The sequence below is a fragment of the Paroedura picta genome, chromosome 6 (assembly GCF_049243985.1).
Source record: "Paroedura picta isolate Pp20150507F chromosome 6, Ppicta_v3.0, whole genome shotgun sequence".
NCBI classification, from domain to species: domain Eukaryota; kingdom Metazoa; phylum Chordata; class Lepidosauria; order Squamata; family Gekkonidae; genus Paroedura; species Paroedura picta.
In genome coordinates this window covers 115,291,129-115,308,638 of record NC_135374.1, presented here as the reverse complement: position 1 = coordinate 115,308,638, position 17,510 = coordinate 115,291,129, and the positions used below count along the sequence as shown (strand labels likewise).

Sequence of the window (17,510 nt, the reverse complement as noted above, 5' to 3'; positions counted from 1 at the left end):
TATTTTCGACGTTGTTTTGTTGGTTCTTTTCATTTCCTACCAAGAAAATTATGCATAGATAATTCTTTCTCCCCTCCTTTTGTTTTAAATTCTACTCAAAATATTTTTTAAAAAAAACACAACTCTTAAAAGAGCATATGCATATAAACGTAATGAAGTAAGTTAATAATGTATTAAAATGAAATTACAGAAGGAAACTGAAATAGGGGAAGACAAAAATAAAGATCTCAAAAATGCTAATGAAACCTAAGAGAATGAGATCAGTTCTGTTCCATAGTTATAGTTCTGGCAATCCAAACAATCCAAAGGGAGGTCACAAAACGCACAATCCTTTCAGAGTTGCAGAACAAGCTCTGTAGTTCTCCATCCATGGTATGTTCAGGTGGAATCTTAGGTTTGTACCTGGCAAATATATAAAATGGGCACTCTGTTCACACTAAATGGTAGTAGTGTGTATTGGGGGCCTGAGTACTTCACTCTGCTATTATGATTTTGGCACTTTAACCTGATGTAACGGCTGACCAAGGCTATAGAAGAGACAGAAGTAAGGAATAAGACTGTGTTATAAAAAAACGGTTCAGTCAAGGGAATCAGACTGCAAACTATACTAATAACATGTATTATCTGTTGTATCTTTTTCATCTTGCTTTCACTGCACTGCATTTCTGTTTATCTAATATCATTCCTTGAATCGTTTTAATATGTCATGTTTATTATGCCTTTTTAAAGATTTTTTTTTTGAAATCTTAGTCCCATAACAAAAATAGAGTCCAATAGCACCTTTAAGACCAACAATAATTTATTCAAGGCATGAGCTTTCGAGTGCATGCCTTATCAAGGTTCATGCCTTGAATAAATCTTTGCTGGTTTTAAAGGTGCTATTGGACTCTATTTCAGACCAAGACTTGAATTAATCCCATAACATTTCTTATTAGAAGTCTTCTCATCCTGTTGATTGTACTGGCATGTAATCTACCACGGATCGACATGTGAAATCACACCAATAAGTAAAAATGGACAAATAAATAATGTATGAGAAAGGGACCATTATGCTTATAAGTATGCATCTAGAACTCAACCAGGGGGAAAGCAGCCAATTAGAAATTGTGATGCAAAATTAGGTATGGGGGAAAAAAATAAGTAAAATTGGGTAACTACTCTGCGGCTTCCCAAAATGAAAAGTTTAGGTAAGTACATCAGAGAAGCCACTGGCCCATCCAGTCCCATATTTTATGTCTCACAAGCCAATCGATTCCATGCCAGTGGTGCCTCTCTAGGCTGCCGAGCTGCATGTACATTGCTGCAGAGCTGCATGTTTCGCAGTATATGGAGTCCCCACGGGGGACATATTTCAGTACCGGATCATCTCTGGCACTGAAATGTGTCCTGCGGTGGGCACATTTCAGCAGGGCACTGGGTGTACCACTATAAAAAGTCCCCCCAGGAAACGCAGTGGCAGCAGATAAGTTTTGCGATGTGGGGAGGGGGCAGTGGGCGGTGTTGTATTTTGCTGGGCGGTGGGATCCATTGCTGGGCAGTGGGAATCCATTATCCTGCAAACTAAACAAACAATGCCCTGGTTCACCCCGAGGAGCCATGAAGTGCCATGAAGCTGTTCAGGTAGGTGGGGTTGAGAGAGCTCTGTGAGAACAGCTCAAACAGGAATATGACCAGCCCAAGGTCACCCAGCTAGCTGCATGTGGAGGAGCAGGGCATCAAGTTTCGCTCTCCAGATTAGAGGCCATTGTTCTTAACTACTACACCAATCTGTTAAAGATTTTTCTTCTTCTTTCTCCATCTACATCATACTAGCATGGCTACTTCTTTGGAATTTCAAGCATTTCCTATATTTGATAGTTGAAAAATGAGCATAGCTGGTAGGGGGTCTTGCAAATGGCAGTGCACACTGGAAATGATGTCACTGCATCTCTCACATAGGCCTCCCCCAACTGAAGGTGAGGCATCCACTGATGGTTGCTAGAAGGTTGTGGCACCCTAAACCAAGACATGTGATTCCCAAATCTCAAAGCAAAATTAAACATAACAAAAGTGTTTAGGAAAGGAAATCGCAATAAAAGCTGAAGCAACAGAAGTTCTTATATATCTTAACACTAGGACATCTTCTGAGGTAATTAAAATATTTTAACAGGAGGATTAAGATAATGTCAAATTAATTATCAACATTTTATTCCTTTCACTTTGTTTTCTTTAATACAAAATTATAATAACCATTATCAGTGAAGACCAAGGCAGAAGATTTCTGCACTACATAATAGAAATCCTTAGAAACCAGGAACTGGAAAGCAAGCAGAGGAAAAATGTGTTGACAGAATTGTACAATGGAAAGGTAACATTGATTTTAAACAAGATGACAGATAAAATCCTTTGATTCAGAGAAGTAAAAAGAAAATAATCTGGTGAAGGAGAGAGACAATGAAATAGGGACCAATGAATTATTGGGGAATATCAAAAGGAGAAGATTTAACTTATTCAAAAATAACAGCACAATCATAAAGAACATTTTCCCAGGAATACGTTCCATTGAATACAGCACAGTAAAATTTTGAGTAGCAATGGGCACACACTAGCTTACAAACTAAAGTTCACAATGAACTTTGGCTACTTTGTGGTTTGCAAACTTCTTGCAGAGGAAGTTCATGACAGAAGACATGGATGCTTGTTAAATAATAATAGGGTCAAGCACATAAGATTCCGACATTCCCAAATAAAAAGATGTAATGCTATGGCAAGATTTGGGTGGTTGGTTGGTTTGAATGGATGGACGGGCAGATGGAAAAGCTGGTGCAAGATAGCATGGACAAGTTACATTACAGTAGCCTTGTGTATGGAAAGAAAGGCATCATATGTAATGTAACTGTATCAAATAACAAAGTTTTAGAGGTAGTATGTTGGTCCATAGTAGAACAGCTTGATTTCAATCCAGTAGTACCTTAAAGACCAAAAAGGAAGCTCTGACTCTAGAAACTTGTATGCCAAAAATAATTTTGGTCTTTAATGTTCTACTAGACATTAATCTAATTTTCCTAATAACAAAAAAGTTGATTTCCCCTTAGATTTTTTTCCACGTGTAACAGAGAGGATGGGAAAGAAGGCAGCATGGTACAGCCCATTCTCATCAGATCTAAGAAGCTAAGCAGAGTCAGCCCTGGTTAGGACTTGGATGGGAGATCCCCAAGGGAGACTGAAGAGGAAGGCAATGGTCAACCACCTTTCACTTGCCTTGAAAGCCCATTGCTGAGGTCACCATAAATCAGCTGCAACTTGATGGTGCTTTAGGCATAAACACAGCAGAATGGACAGGTAGAAAGGTGCAAATCTTATATAACTAAAACTGGGATTTTATTTTTAAAAGATAGAAGGGGCAGTGAGTTCTTAACTCCAGCCAATGTGGTACCATCATATGAACCCCCCCATCCTGTGATGATCGGCTGATAATAGGACTATGCCGTCTTCTTGTGGTTTATGTTTTATAAGGGTTGGTTTTATTGGATTTTTTAATCTGTTTTATGTAACCCGCCACAAATCTACAGAAAGTGGCGGGATAGAAATCAAAACAATCAATCAATAAAATAGATATTTTATTGACATAATTTCAGCAAGGAAACAGGTTAGGCTTATTTTTTAAGAGTTCATAAAACTTCTCTGAATATATTTCTTATTACTTTCTCATGGATTAATCAATAAGATAATTAAAATTAAAATTGTGAATAATATGCTAATCATAACCCACTTTCTCTTATTCATATGGATAAGTTCCCTAATCAATTTTCCTAATGATTAAATATTTGGATGTTGCAGGATGCACAAATTAGTTTTTATGCAATAAATTAGTGATGGCATAATTGGAAATAAATATCTCTTCAGAAGTTAGGACAATTTTGAGATAGGATGTTTAAAATTACGACTGCCTTATTCAGCTCAATAAACCCATCTATATGTTTGGAAATATATGTAATGTATTGGGATTTCCAAAACAGTATTAATAGCAAAATGTTTCTAAGAAGCAAAAGTTTTAAAAGCTAGAAAAAGCTATTAGTTATCAAGCAAATGTTTTACAAAGTAATGAATAAATTTGATCTGAGTAAAGGTAAAGGTAAAGGTATCCCCTGTGCAAGCACCGAGTCATGTCTGACCCTTGGGGTGACGCCCTCTAGCGTTTTCATGGCAGACTCAATACGGGGTGGTTTGCCAGTGCCTTCCCCAGTCATTACCGTTTACCCCCCAGCAATCTGGGTACTCATTTTACCGACCTCGGAAGGATGGAAGGCTGAGTCAACCTTGAGCCGGCTGCTGGGATTGAACTCCCAGCCTCATGGGCAAAGCTGTTAGACGGCTGCCTTACCACTCTGCACCACAAGAGGCTCATCCCACAAGAGGCTCATCTGATCTGAGTACTTCACTTAAAAAAAGGAAGGTTATTTTCTCTTTATCAAAAAAGGTGTGTGTGGGGGGTCAAAATATCTGGAACTGGTAAAAGAATTTGAGGATTATTGTGTATTGTGTTTGTCAGATAATCTTAACATAGAATTTTCTTGAAATGGTAAGAAATTCCAAACAGCTAAGCAAGAAACAAAAAGAAATACAAAAAATATTAAAACTACAAAGCCCAAAAGGCCAGATGGGTTTTTTTTTAATTTTTGAATGATGATTGCTCCTTGAAATATGATCAATATAATTTATAATTCCCACTAGACTCTAAGAGAAGGAAATCTCATTTTTAGATGGTTGCAGCTGGCTCCTCCAGGCTTACCAGCAACTCCAGGACCCATTATGCACGGGGGTTTTAGCGTACATTCGGGGTGGAATGGCGGCGACTAAAATCACGGATAACGCACGGAGCCGGCTGCAACCGGCTGCAGCTTCGGTGCATGCCGCCGAAAAAGCCGCGTCAGTGAAACGCGGAAGAAAGCGCAGCTTCCGGGTGAGCGGGGCGCAACCAGAAGCGGCGCCCGGATCGGCGCGTGCATAATCGGTTACTCTGGGTTTTGCCACCGTCGCACCCCGCCCCGTGCATAACCGGTTTGCGTCGCGTCTTCCCCCTCCGCGTTTTCCACGTGACCCGAAATCGCCGTTTCGGCGGCCGTGCATAATGGGCCCAGGGGAAGCAGCTGGGATGTGATGACCACCTAGAGTTTCAGAACTGATCCATGCTCTTGTGATCTTCCAAGAGCAGTAGAAACAGTGGGCAGAGCAGACTGATGTGTGGGCAGGGATATAGACTGGAAGGCAGCCCTTGAAGGGTCCTAGTGAGGAAAGGTGGCCAAGGGTGATTACCTCACCCATTCAATTCCTCTAACAAAAGACAACAATAGATAAGAAGCCCTATTGGGCATAATCTGGAGCTGACCCCATATGCCTCTTATTCCTCTTTTCCATATGCCTGTCCCATAGCTACTCACTCATTCACTGACAGCTCTCCATCAGCAGTACAGGTACCATCCCCACCACCTCCCTTCCTATCTGTTACTCCTTATTAGGCTGCTAAGCAACCTTCAAAATGCCTGCTGATATCTTGTCATATAATAATCATAAGTTAAGGCTTTCAAACATTAAAAATCCCTCTCCCTCCCCCATTATCTTTGCATGACCCTAACCTGTGATTTAAAGATCTATGACCACGTTCAAAATTAAACATGATGATTCTATCTGTTGGAAGACAGCTAAAGCTACCACCATGTTTACTGACAAGGAAGAACTTTAACAGCACATAATTTTTTAAATTAAAGAATTGGCCTCGCTATGGCCAATTCCTCATGGGCAGTAAAGGCCGGGGTGGTGTCTATATAGACCTGGGGCTAATCCCTGTCACTATATAATGATGACGTCAGGCTGCGCCCTCCCAGGCCTGGCTGGATCAAGCCCTAGAAGCCCCTTGCTAGGCCTGAAGGGGCCAAAATTGCCCTGGACAGCTTGGCAGTGCTTCATGGCAACACAATCCCAACTTCCAATAAATTAAAACACCCACCCCTGTGCGGAGGAACCTTCCTGCCAACACTGTATTGCCCGGGGGGGGGGGCACCTATCAAAGCCGGAGATGATCCAGCACTGAAATGTGTCCCCCATGGGAACACAGTATGCTGCAAAGCATGCAGCTCTGCAACAATGCACCAATGGCAGCCTGGAGTGGAACTGATGGTGCAGAATTCACCTATGGTTTGGGAACAGTATTTTTATAATTTTGGAAAATCTAGTTATATGCTTAGATGTCCATGCAACTCAGACTGGCGCAGTGAGAGAAGAACAGTGATTAGAGGAGGACAGATAGAAGGGGGCGGGGATCAGAAGATGGTCATTATGAATTCTTGTGGGTCACCCCTACTAGTATTTTATTAATAATGTTAGTGGATTTATCTATAGTATTTATAATTGTTAACAGTGCAACCTTAAACAGTTCAGTGAGCACCGACCTTGATGACCCATGCTAGTCTGATCTCATCAGATCCTAGAAGCTGAGCAGTATCAGCCCTGGTTGGTTTTTGGATGAGAGACAATCAAGAAATGCCAGGGTTGCTATGCAGAAGTAAGCAATGGCAAACTACCTATGAAATCTCCCCCCTACTGGGTCATCGTAAGTCAGCTGCAACTTGACAGCAAAAACCAACAAAAACTCATTGATCCTAATAAACTTAGGAGTAGAGGCGCTGTGAGTTGCACTGAAAATGTATTTGGTGGTCAGATTTGCTGTGTTTAAAGGCGGCAATCAGATGCCGAGCAGCCCTGAACACCTGCCAAGGCAGTTCGCATTGGGCTTTCTCAAAATCATGAATGCACAGAGCTGCTGCGGATTCAAAATGATAAGCAGCAATTAGCATCACTAAGGAATACTTAGCTGAACATCAAAAGGTAAGATTTTATTGAAACACAGCATTCATCGAAGGCTGATGTCTGCGATTTGTGAATGTTCTACTGAAACAATTGCCTGCAGAGCGCAGCAGCTGTGTAGCGATGATGGGGAAGTTGTAGACCTCAATCAGGCAGTGTGCAGGTGCAAAAAAGCCAGTTGTTTTGTACTGCTTGCTTAATAAGGAATACTATGAAACAACCTGCCTAATACTCACAAACAAATTGAAGAACAGTGGAACTGACTGTTGAAAAATCTTTATTTGCAGCTAGCAAACAGGGAGCAAGCTGAACCAGTGGCTGTCCACTCATCTTAAGTTAGAAGGGTGTAACTTTGCTTTAGAATTGCACTGAATATGTCCTAATGGTCGACACGGATTCCTAACCAGGGGCCACAGGAGCTCCGGAGGGGGTCTACGGCATTTCCACCCCTACTTTAATGAACTCTGCCACAAGTTCCATTGTTCCCCTTCACACTCTTCCCTCCTGAAGATGAGTTATCTCATGGTTTCTGCACCTGGGATGGGCATGCTTACTCCTGCATCAAAATGTATCTTGTCTCTCCCCACCAAGTCCTCCTCAAACCTGCCTGTTAATATTAGTGCTGATATCACATCCAGAGATATGTAACTTCTGGGGGCTGTGACAGGCAAGTGCAGCCAGCTGACATCACTTCTGGGGCTCCTTGAAGCACAAATAATTATTTCAGGGATTCTTGCATGGTTGAAGAAGGTGGCTATATATTAATAATTCTTTACTGAACATTTTAATCTGTGCAGTTAATAATACTTATTATGGAAACTAACACACGTGACCATTTGATGCTTCTATGAGCCATCTTTTTGGCTATCACGTCATCGATTCTCCAATGAAAGAACTGGAGGAGGGAGGAGGAATACAAATCCCTTGGATCATTGGGCATTTCGGTTCACAACAGATGTTCTTTAAAAAAAATGGTTGAAATACACAAATCATTTTAAAGAGGACTAAAGAACCATACCTGTGGTGGAAGAAGGGGTAATCTGATGTAGGCGAGTAGATTACTCAGGTCGTTACATCTCCTTGGCATGTCATATTTGACCCACATCATTAAGGCATGAAAAATGGTCTCTTCATCGGGAACATTCACATCGTCACTGGCAAGAAGGCTATGGAGTTCATCAGCTGGCAACAGTAAAAATTCTTGATTTCTAATAACTTCCATTATGTTCTCCTGCAGAAGCAAAAAACAAAAACAAAGACATACAAATATTTCAGTGTTTCCTCCTAGTAAAGAAGGAGATTTACCTCTAAAGTGAACAAGGAAGTAATTATTATGGTCTGCAGTACAAGTGCTGAATTCGAATCCAAGGGGATTCGGTTAGCAAGATTTTTGGCATCGAACTTTCAAGAATCAGGAAGCTGCTTTCATCTCACAAAAATATCTTTTTGGTCTCTAAAGTGCTACTATCACATCCAAATTAATTTTTTTGAAGGTTAATTTTGATAGAGAGAAAAGTTGTTGTCCTCCCCCATCTATTTCACTAGCAAAATGTGTTGTGAAATCATTTTTCATGAGTTTGGATTTGGAAGCATATTAGGAAGTGCTCTTCAATGAAGAAGAGGGTTTTAAGTCAGCTGTGTTTCCCACCCCAAACTGTTATATCTCTAAGGACTCTATACTGTATTTTGCAGTAATAACTGATTATAATTGCTTATTAAACCATTTGCATTGGAGACACAGTAGCTAAGAATACACACACACATTCAGTCATTGCTTATTCAATCATAGCTTCCACAGGTTAGAAGTCAGAGAGGATTTCTACATAAAGAACGGGGGTTTCTATTTGCCCATTCCCCCCTCCCACAGCAGACCTCCAAGTCCCCATTCACGCTGTCTCTGGAGGACTAGCATTTTGGGTGACAGCAGTGTGTTTATAGCAGGATCCAAGCCTATATACACTGTGTGTGCTGTTCATACACACAGAGATGGATCAGAAAATGGAGGGGATTTTGAAAGTATAGGACAGTACTGGGGGCCATGTCCCAATGTGCCCCAAAAATCTTTACTGTGGATTCATATAAACAAGTTATTTTCAAAACAATCTTTTCAATTTCTTCCCCTATAGCTACTGCAAACACAGACTGTGCTCATTAAAAGTAGCACCTTCAAGACAAACAAAGATTTATTCAAGGCGTGAGCTTTCGGGTGCATGCGCTCTTCCCCAGACTATGAACTAGCATCATAGCAGTCGGAATATAAAGAAATAGTTAATTCTGTTAAATTATTAAACTGTATCACAACGTCCAAATTCAGCGATATGATAATTCTTTGCTAAAACAGCCAATCAATCCCCTTGAATTCAGTTGTAGTTCACAAAAAAACACTGGTGAACTAAAACTCTCTGTGTTAGTGATTAACAATGCAGCATTTAATGTGAACATGGACACTGGTACTAGAGCTTTGTTGGTCTTAAAGGTGCTACTGGACTCTGACTTTGTTGTGCTACTTCAGACCAACATGGCCACCCACTTGAATCTTTCATTAAACGTACTTATTGCTGAGCTGTAGGTTCAAATGGTTTTCAATGCAGAATGACTTTCAAATGTTTCTTCAAAATTTAGTCCTTACATAGTTGAGTTTTCAGTATGATTGTAATGCATATTAAAAGTATTTATTAAGCCACACATTGATTTGCTAAAGTGTTTATTTATTGACTAGAAGGGAGGCAGTGTCTGACCAGAAAAAGACACGGTTCCAAGTTTTACACAGCCACAGCCTTTATGAACAGTAACCTTGTAGGGTTGGCACGACATGAGAGGGAGCCCTACCTGGCAGTTTGTTGACTGCTTGACCTGCCAGCTCCAGAGGTGACCAGGGAGTCCACCTCAGTTTCCTGCTGGGAACGCAGACCCCCATTCCCTCTGGAATTGTCCTACTGCAGGAAGCTGCCTGGTAAGGGGTGTCAGAGGGCACAAACCTCCCTGGCTGGTCCCCAGGCAACTTGGCCAAAATGAGCATGCAAGCTTTCAATGCTGGGTCAGCTTTTATATGCTTTGTAAGCTACCTCTTAGGGAGGCTCTGTACCCTGGGGAGCCCAGTCGTACATCGCCTTCTCTCCAATAGGTTCCCTCTCATGCCAAAACCCACAGTTGTGAAGAATAGACTCAACCATATGAACAAAACCACAACTTTAACTTCCAACTGGAAGAAGGATCATAAAAACACTACAACAAGCACAAGAATTAGCGGATACCCTAGCCGAAGGCTCTGCCCTGGCAGAAGAACAGAGAAAACAGACAAGCCAGCAAGAACACAAGGGAGTAGCAAGAAAAGGTGCTGGGACCAGAAAGTAAAAATGGAGCTTCTGAAGATAGTTTCTGTTAATATTAATGGATTAAATTCACCGAACAAAAGATCGAAAGTTTTCAATCAACTACGAAAACTAAAATGTGATATAATATGTCTACAAGAAACCCATATTGCAAAAAGACACCAAAAACTATTAAAAAACAAAAGCCTAGGAAAAGAATGGATTGCATCAGCAAAGGAAAAGAAAAGAGGGGTGGTGACATATATTGTAAACCCCAATATAAATGCGAAGATTATATCCGAGGACCCAGATGGACGCTTTTCTATCCTTAGGATTAAGCTTCCTGACGGGCAAAACTTTGTCTTGGTGAACCTTTACGCGCCAAACAACGCCAAAGAGACATTTTATAGGGATTTCTTCCTGTCCAACTCGGACTCATTGGAAAATGAGGTAATGATAATCGGAGACTTTAATGCAGTCCAAGATTCATACTGGGATAAATCTTCAAGGAAATCAGGTTCAACATTTCCACCTTCTGCAAGATCTAATTTTAAGCACCTGGCTCTAGTGGACGTATGGAGAGAACACCATCCAAAATTGCGCCAATATACCTTCTATTCAAACAGACATGATGCCTACTCAAGACTGGATCAATGCTGGACGTCAAAACAAATGTTACACAAACTGAGAACTTCAGAGATACTACCAAACACCTTCGCAGACCACAACCCATTACAAATAGAGCTTTGTGTGAAAAGAGTCGGAATAAGAAGGTGGAAAATGAATAATTATCTTCTGGAGGACCCAAAGGTTCAGCAGACCTGCGAAGCAAGTCTACAAGAGTTCTTCAAACTAAATGTCACTCCAGACTCCTCATCGGCCACGGTGTGGGATGCCAGTAAAGCATATATGAGAGGCATACTCTTACGACTTAATACTACAATAAGAAAAAGAAAAGAAAAGACTCTGAGTGAAATAAAAGAAAAATTGCAACAGACAGAAAAGCAACATCAAGAACATCAAACTAGAGGATTAGCAAAACAAATAAAATTACTAAGAATACAGAGAGACAACCTAGAGGTGGAGGAAATGAGAAAGAAACTCGACTATCTCAAACAAAAAAACTTTGAATGGGCAGATAAACCGGGGAGATGGCTGGCTCAAAGACTGCGGAAGAGCTATCAGAAGCATAGCATCACAAAGCTATCACATGAAGGCCAGAACTATAATAATGAAGTAGAAATTCACTCATGTCTTACCCAATTCTTCCAGAACATATTTACGAAAAAGGAACAAAATATAGACCCTGGAACATTTTGTCAAAAAATATCAATGAGCAAATTCACAGACCATCACAGAAAAATTCTTAATCAAAGAATTACAATGCAAGAAATAAACGATGCAATAATGACAACAAAAGCCCAGAAAGCCCCAGGGCCGGATGGACTGAGTGCAATATATTACAAGAAGATGAGTCATGTTGTCTCTCCACATCTACTTCAACTAGTGAATGAGATTATAGACAATCCTGGAAAATCTCTCCCAAAATCATGGCAACAGGCCTCAATAACACTTATTCACAAGGAAGGAGGAGACACGAACTCACCCAACTCGTATAGACCAATCTCTCTGCTAAATGTGGACTACAAAATCTTGGCAAAAATCTTAGCAGAAAGACTGAAAAAATGCATCGGAGACGTTATACATCAAGATCAAACTGGATTCATGCCAAAAAGATTAATGAGAAATAACATAAGATTCGTATTGAATGTGGCAGACTACGTGCGTAAAGAAAAGTTGAAGGCCGCTTTTATATTCCTGGATGCGGAGAAAGCCTTCGACAACGTTAGTTGGGATTTCCTATTTGAAACACTGAAAGCAACCGATTGTGGTGGTACTTTCCTGGAATTCATCAGACAAATATATTCGGAACAAGAAGCCAGAATCTTAATAAATGGAATGCTTACAAAACAATCCATTAAAATAGGTAAAGGCACCAGACAAGGATGTCCTTTGTCTCCATTGTTATTTAACCTGGTACTGGAAATGCTGACAACTAAGATAAGAGCCACAGAGGAGATCATGGGAATCAAAATAGATGATCAGGAATTCAAATTAAAATGTTATGCTGATGATGTAGTGTGTACTGTCATGAACCCAAAAGCGTCAATTCCCCCTCTCCTGGAACTATTGAAAGACTTTGGACATTACTCAGGGTACAAAATAAATAAGGATAAAACAAAAATCGTTTTACAGGGAGCCACAGATCTCGAAGTGCAAAATATCAACCGAAAAACCGGATGTGAGACAAATCCCAAATGGGTGAAATATCTGGGAATCTATCTAGACAAAGAATTCCAAGAACTCTTCATTGGTAATTATGAAAGACTCTGGAAGAACATGCAACTGGATATCAAAAGATGGAACGAGTTAAAACTGTCCTGGTCAGCTCGAATGGCTACGGTCAAGATGAACCTGTTGCCCAAATTCAACTTTTTGTTCCAAATGTTACCAATAGTGGTCCAGGAAAAAACGCTAAGAAAATGGCAATCAGCGATTAACAAATTTATTTGGAGTGGAAAAAGGCCAAGAGTTGCTTTTAAAATACTTCAAGACGTGAAGGAGAGAGGAGGCCAAGGTGTACCCAATTTAAAACTATACAAAGACGCAGCAACACTTACATACATAGTGGACTGGATACGGGAACCGCACTCAAGAGAATTGGTATTTGAAAGAAAAACTATGGGTAACAGTTTTCATGAAAGACTATGGCCAGCAGGGAAACAAAAACAAAAAGTAGTAGCAAATACCTGGACTAGTGGGCTTATGAATGTATGGTCAAGATATAATAAGAGACTTTCCCCCACACCATCAATATTGAAATCGCCAATTGAGGCACATTTTGGTAAAGCTCAACAAAAAAGGTTGACCTGTATTCAGTACAAAGACTTAATATCAAAGACTGGTAAGCTTAAGGATATACAAACAATAAAGGATGAAGGAGTAGAAATTCAATGGTTAGAGTACAACCAACTAGTATCCAGATTTAAAGCAGAGTTCCAGCAACCGTTAAATCTAGAGGCCCCAATACCAGAGTTTGAAAACTTAGTAATCCAAGATAAACCACATTTACAGGGCCAAATATATAAACTGTTACTAAGGTACGAGACAGAAATGGAACGGGTAAAGCCATGTATGATCAAATGGATGCAAAATATTGAGACTAATGTGACAATGGAACAATGGGAGTTAGTATGGTCTAAAATACCAAAGTATACCAACAGTCAAATACTTAAAGAAAATTGGTACAAAATGTTTTATAGGTGGTATGTAACTCCAAAAGTGATCGCTAAAATTGCCAAAAATTGTAACAACAAATGTTGGAAATGTGATGATAAAGTAGGTTCTTTTTTTCATATGTGGTGGAGATGTGAAAAAGTTTATAAGTTTTGGGCAAAAATACATACTATTATGCAGAAAATGTGGGGTCTTAGATTCCCTATGAAAGCTGAAGCTATGTTATTAAGTGTTCCTCCTCAGTGCCTCCCAACCCACACACAGAGCTTCTTCTTCTACGCGACGACGGCAGCAAGACTAGAATTGGCCAAGAAATGGAAAACGCAAGAACTACCCTCGACAGAAGACTGGCTGAACAAACTAGCTGACTTTGCCAAGATGGCTAAACTGACACTGATAATTAATGGAAAAACAGAAGAGGCCTTTCAAGAACAATGGGGCCCTTACCTGAACTATCTAAAAAAATAACACAAAGGGAATTGAAACAGGGAACCAAATGTATTAAATGAAGAGCATAGTCCTTTTTTTTCTGTATTGACAACATAGATTGCATATATCTTACTGTCTTTAATTTTGGAAAATAAAAATAAAAACTTTAAAAAAAAAAAAAAAAAAAAACCACAACTTTAATAATTCAACAATAACCCCCACCCATTGTTTCTTTTCAGGGTGTGGGTGGGCAGGAAGCTGTTCCCTGGCGTTTGAGCGAAGAGGACTGCCTAGGATTGGACTGCCAGCAAGTGGTGCATTATATAGGCACCTGAGGGAACTACCTCCTCCCCAAGGAGCACCCGTGTGGCCATCATGCTGCACGCAAACCTAGGGGCAGCTGGGATGGGACACATCCCTCTTCCCACCCACCCTCCACTGCTTCAAAGGCAGCTGCATATTATTGTCAGATGTCTTGTGAAAGCAACAAGTTGTGAAATGGGGTCAGCAGCTGACCCCCATCAGTGTCTAGCTTTCCTGCTTTGGCACTTCTGTGTCAGTATTACTTCTGTTTATAAGAAATAATTATATGAATCAATGGTGAAGATTGTCAGCATTTTTTATAGTTTTGATTTTTTTTATATACACAGAGAGAGAGACATATAAATGTTAAGTTTGTCTTTCTCAATTTTTTTCTCCATGGAGAAATTGCTGAAACATCTTCGAAAATACAGTTGGGAAGCATAGCTATGTACATACCCCCCCCCCCGGGCCCTGCGCTTTCCCATCCCCTGCAGACTTATCATCAGCTATTTTGGAAAGGGTGGGTGACTCAACATGACCATATATGGTCATATCATCCTATAAATATTTAACTTAAAAAAAAATAAGCTTAATTAGCTCCACCCATTTGGGAAACCCTTCCAGAACCATTAAAAAAAAACAGGGTTTCCCAAAACCCAGGTACAGAAAGCCTGTTCTCAGATCAATATGTAACATTTTTAATGGTCTGGTTTCTGAGAGTGGACCAGAAAGCTCTAAAAGAGAATTATCAGTAATAGAATAAGATAAAACTCCTCATTTCAATTGCCAGGCTTAGGTAAATTGCTTTAAAAAACCTGTTTTAAATTTAAAACAAGTGATCAACAACAAAATTCCCTCCTCATGTGCATGTTTCCAGGGATCATATGCAAAATCAAAATATATGACCTCAATGTAGGAAATAGGGATGCCAGTCCTCTGGAGGGACCTAGGGATCCCCTGGAATTACAGGTCATCTCCAGACTAAACAGATCAGTTTTCCTGGAGGAAATCGCTGCTTTTGATGGTGGACTCCATAGCATTATATAACATTGAGGTCCCTCATGACCCCAAATCCTGTCCACTCCCAGCTCCACCCCCAAAGTCTCCAGGTATTTCCCAATCCAGAGCTGGCATCCCTACTAGGAAAACAATACAGGGTATAATCTGCTTTAGGATGACATAGACAGTTGCTTAGAAAACCTTCCCAATGCTACAATATCTCTCCTTTTTTCTTTCAGATTCCTTTCCTTAATAGCTTAATTATAGCTAGGGTTCTTGGGGGTGGGGGTGGAAGGATGTCTTCTCAGTATTCTTTCCTTGTGGATTCAGCACAAGGACCATTTCTGCATGGAGGGGTAAAATGCGAGTGGCTTCCTGCTTCCAAATGCGGGATGGTAAATCTCATTTGCAGTCCTGTTTGCTCTGACTATTGTGTCTTATTATAGTTCTATTCTCCATTGTAAACTGCCATGAGTAGGCTGGCCCAAGAGTGGTGATTAACAAAACCCTACAGGCAAGACCATGCACAAAAGGGATGGGGATGGGAGGTTAACCCCTCCAAAAAAAGATTTTTTAAAAATACATAACTTTACTCATTGAAACAATGAAAATCTATTAACAATGATACAAGATAGAAAAATACTAGGAAAAGAGATTAAAAATAAAAGAGCAATTGAGAAAGAACTAATTAGGAACTCCCATGAAGGTATTGTATCTCTCACTAGATTTAATGTGTTACCATCAGCAATTCTGTCAGTGAGATTCCAAAAAAACACCATATTCTGACAAGCACTGTCCTTGAGGAGTGAAGTGTGTTAAGACAATATCGCATGTCTTATTCTATTGTCCTTTTTATATAACTACTAGAAATTAAGCCTGCTGTAGAAGAAATACAGCGGGTGCTAGCGGTTGGGGAGGCAGACTGTAGGAAAGGAAGGAAGAAGAGGAAAGGAGGAAGGGGAGGGAGAAAAAAGGGCAAGGTGTGGTTGAAGGGATGGGTAGAAGGGCGAAAGAAAGGAAGTAAAGGAGAAAGACAGGAAGCAAGTGAGAGGGAGAGACAGAGAGACAAGAAGGAGATGGAGAAATACAGGAAGTCAGGAAGTGAGAAGGAAGAAAGGAAAGCAGGCAGAGAGGTAGGTGAAAGGGGAGGGGACAGGGTGTGTGTGAAGGGTGGGGGGAATCGTGAGGGGGCAAATCGGGAGGGGGAGTGTGTGTGTGTTTATTTGGGTGCGGGGAAGCGGCAGCAGCACAATGGCCATTGGGAAGGGACCCCTGGGTGGGAAAGGAACAGGGATGCTGCATCACAAACACGGCATCCCTGCTCCTTTCGCGAGGTCGAGGGGAAGCCAGCGGGAGTACTCACCATCGAGAAAGGCTGCTTCTCCTTGTGTGCGGTGAGTCCCCGGTGGGGCAAGGCAATGCTGGACCAATCAGCCAATGGGGAGCCACGCTTCATGCGGCTCCCCATTGGCCGCTTGGCCCTGGATTGACACTTGGAGGTCCCTCCAAGTTTTTATCCCGGACAGAGCCCACCCTTTCTCCTCCCCCTTAGGGCTTACTCTTTTTATTATTATTATTATTATTATTATTATTATTATTATTATTATTATTATTATTATTAGATTTATTTCCCGCCTCTCCCGATAGGCTCGAGGCGGGTCACAACAACTAATCCCATTAAAATTCCCATTAAAACATCACTCTACTAACATGGTGGCTAAAAATCCCATCCCTCCCCCAATTATTAAGAGGTGAAGAGAAAAGGATAGGGGAGTAGCATACACTCCAACTCCTAGGGGGGGAGTGATGTCCCTGATTTGCTGACCCCAGCCTCAACCATAGACCTGGTGGAAGAGCTCCGTTTTACAAGCCCTGCGGAAAGCTGACAAATCCTGCAGGGCCCGCAGATCACCCGGGAGCTCATTCCACCAGGTAGGGGCCAGGACTGAAAAAGCCCTGGCCCTGGTCGAGGCTAGGCGCGCTTCCTTCGGGCCGGGGACGACCAACAGGTTCTCACCCGCAGAGCGTAAAGCCCTGCGGGGGGCATAGAGCGGTAGGCGGTCCCTCAGGTATGTGGGTCCCAACCCGCGTATGGCCTTGAAGGTTAAAACCAAAACCTTGAACCGGATCCGGGCAGCAATTGGCAGCCAATGCAGCTGCCTCAGCACCGGCTGGATGTGGGCCCTCCAAGATGTTCCAGTGAGGACCCTGGCAGCTGCATTTTGTACCAGCTGTAGTTTCCAGATCAGGGACAAGGGTAGGCCTGCGTAGAGCGAGTTACAGAAATCTATTCTGGAGGTGACTGTCGCATGGATCACTGTGGCCAAG

General features: G+C 41.3%; 1 protein-coding gene across 3 annotated transcripts in view; it reads right to left on the bottom strand.

Annotated features, from left to right (window-relative positions):
* KLHL1 (kelch like family member 1) overlaps positions 1-17,510 on the bottom strand; it is a 260,108-nt gene that overhangs the window by 122,890 nt on the left and 119,708 nt on the right. For all 3 annotated transcript variants that reach the window (XM_077344008.1, XM_077344007.1, XM_077344006.1), the window contains exon 5: positions 7,862-8,074. In XM_077344008.1, coding sequence (XP_077200123.1) covers positions 7,862-8,074 — 213 coding nt within the window. The remainder of the gene's footprint in view (positions 1-7,861; positions 8,075-17,510) is intronic.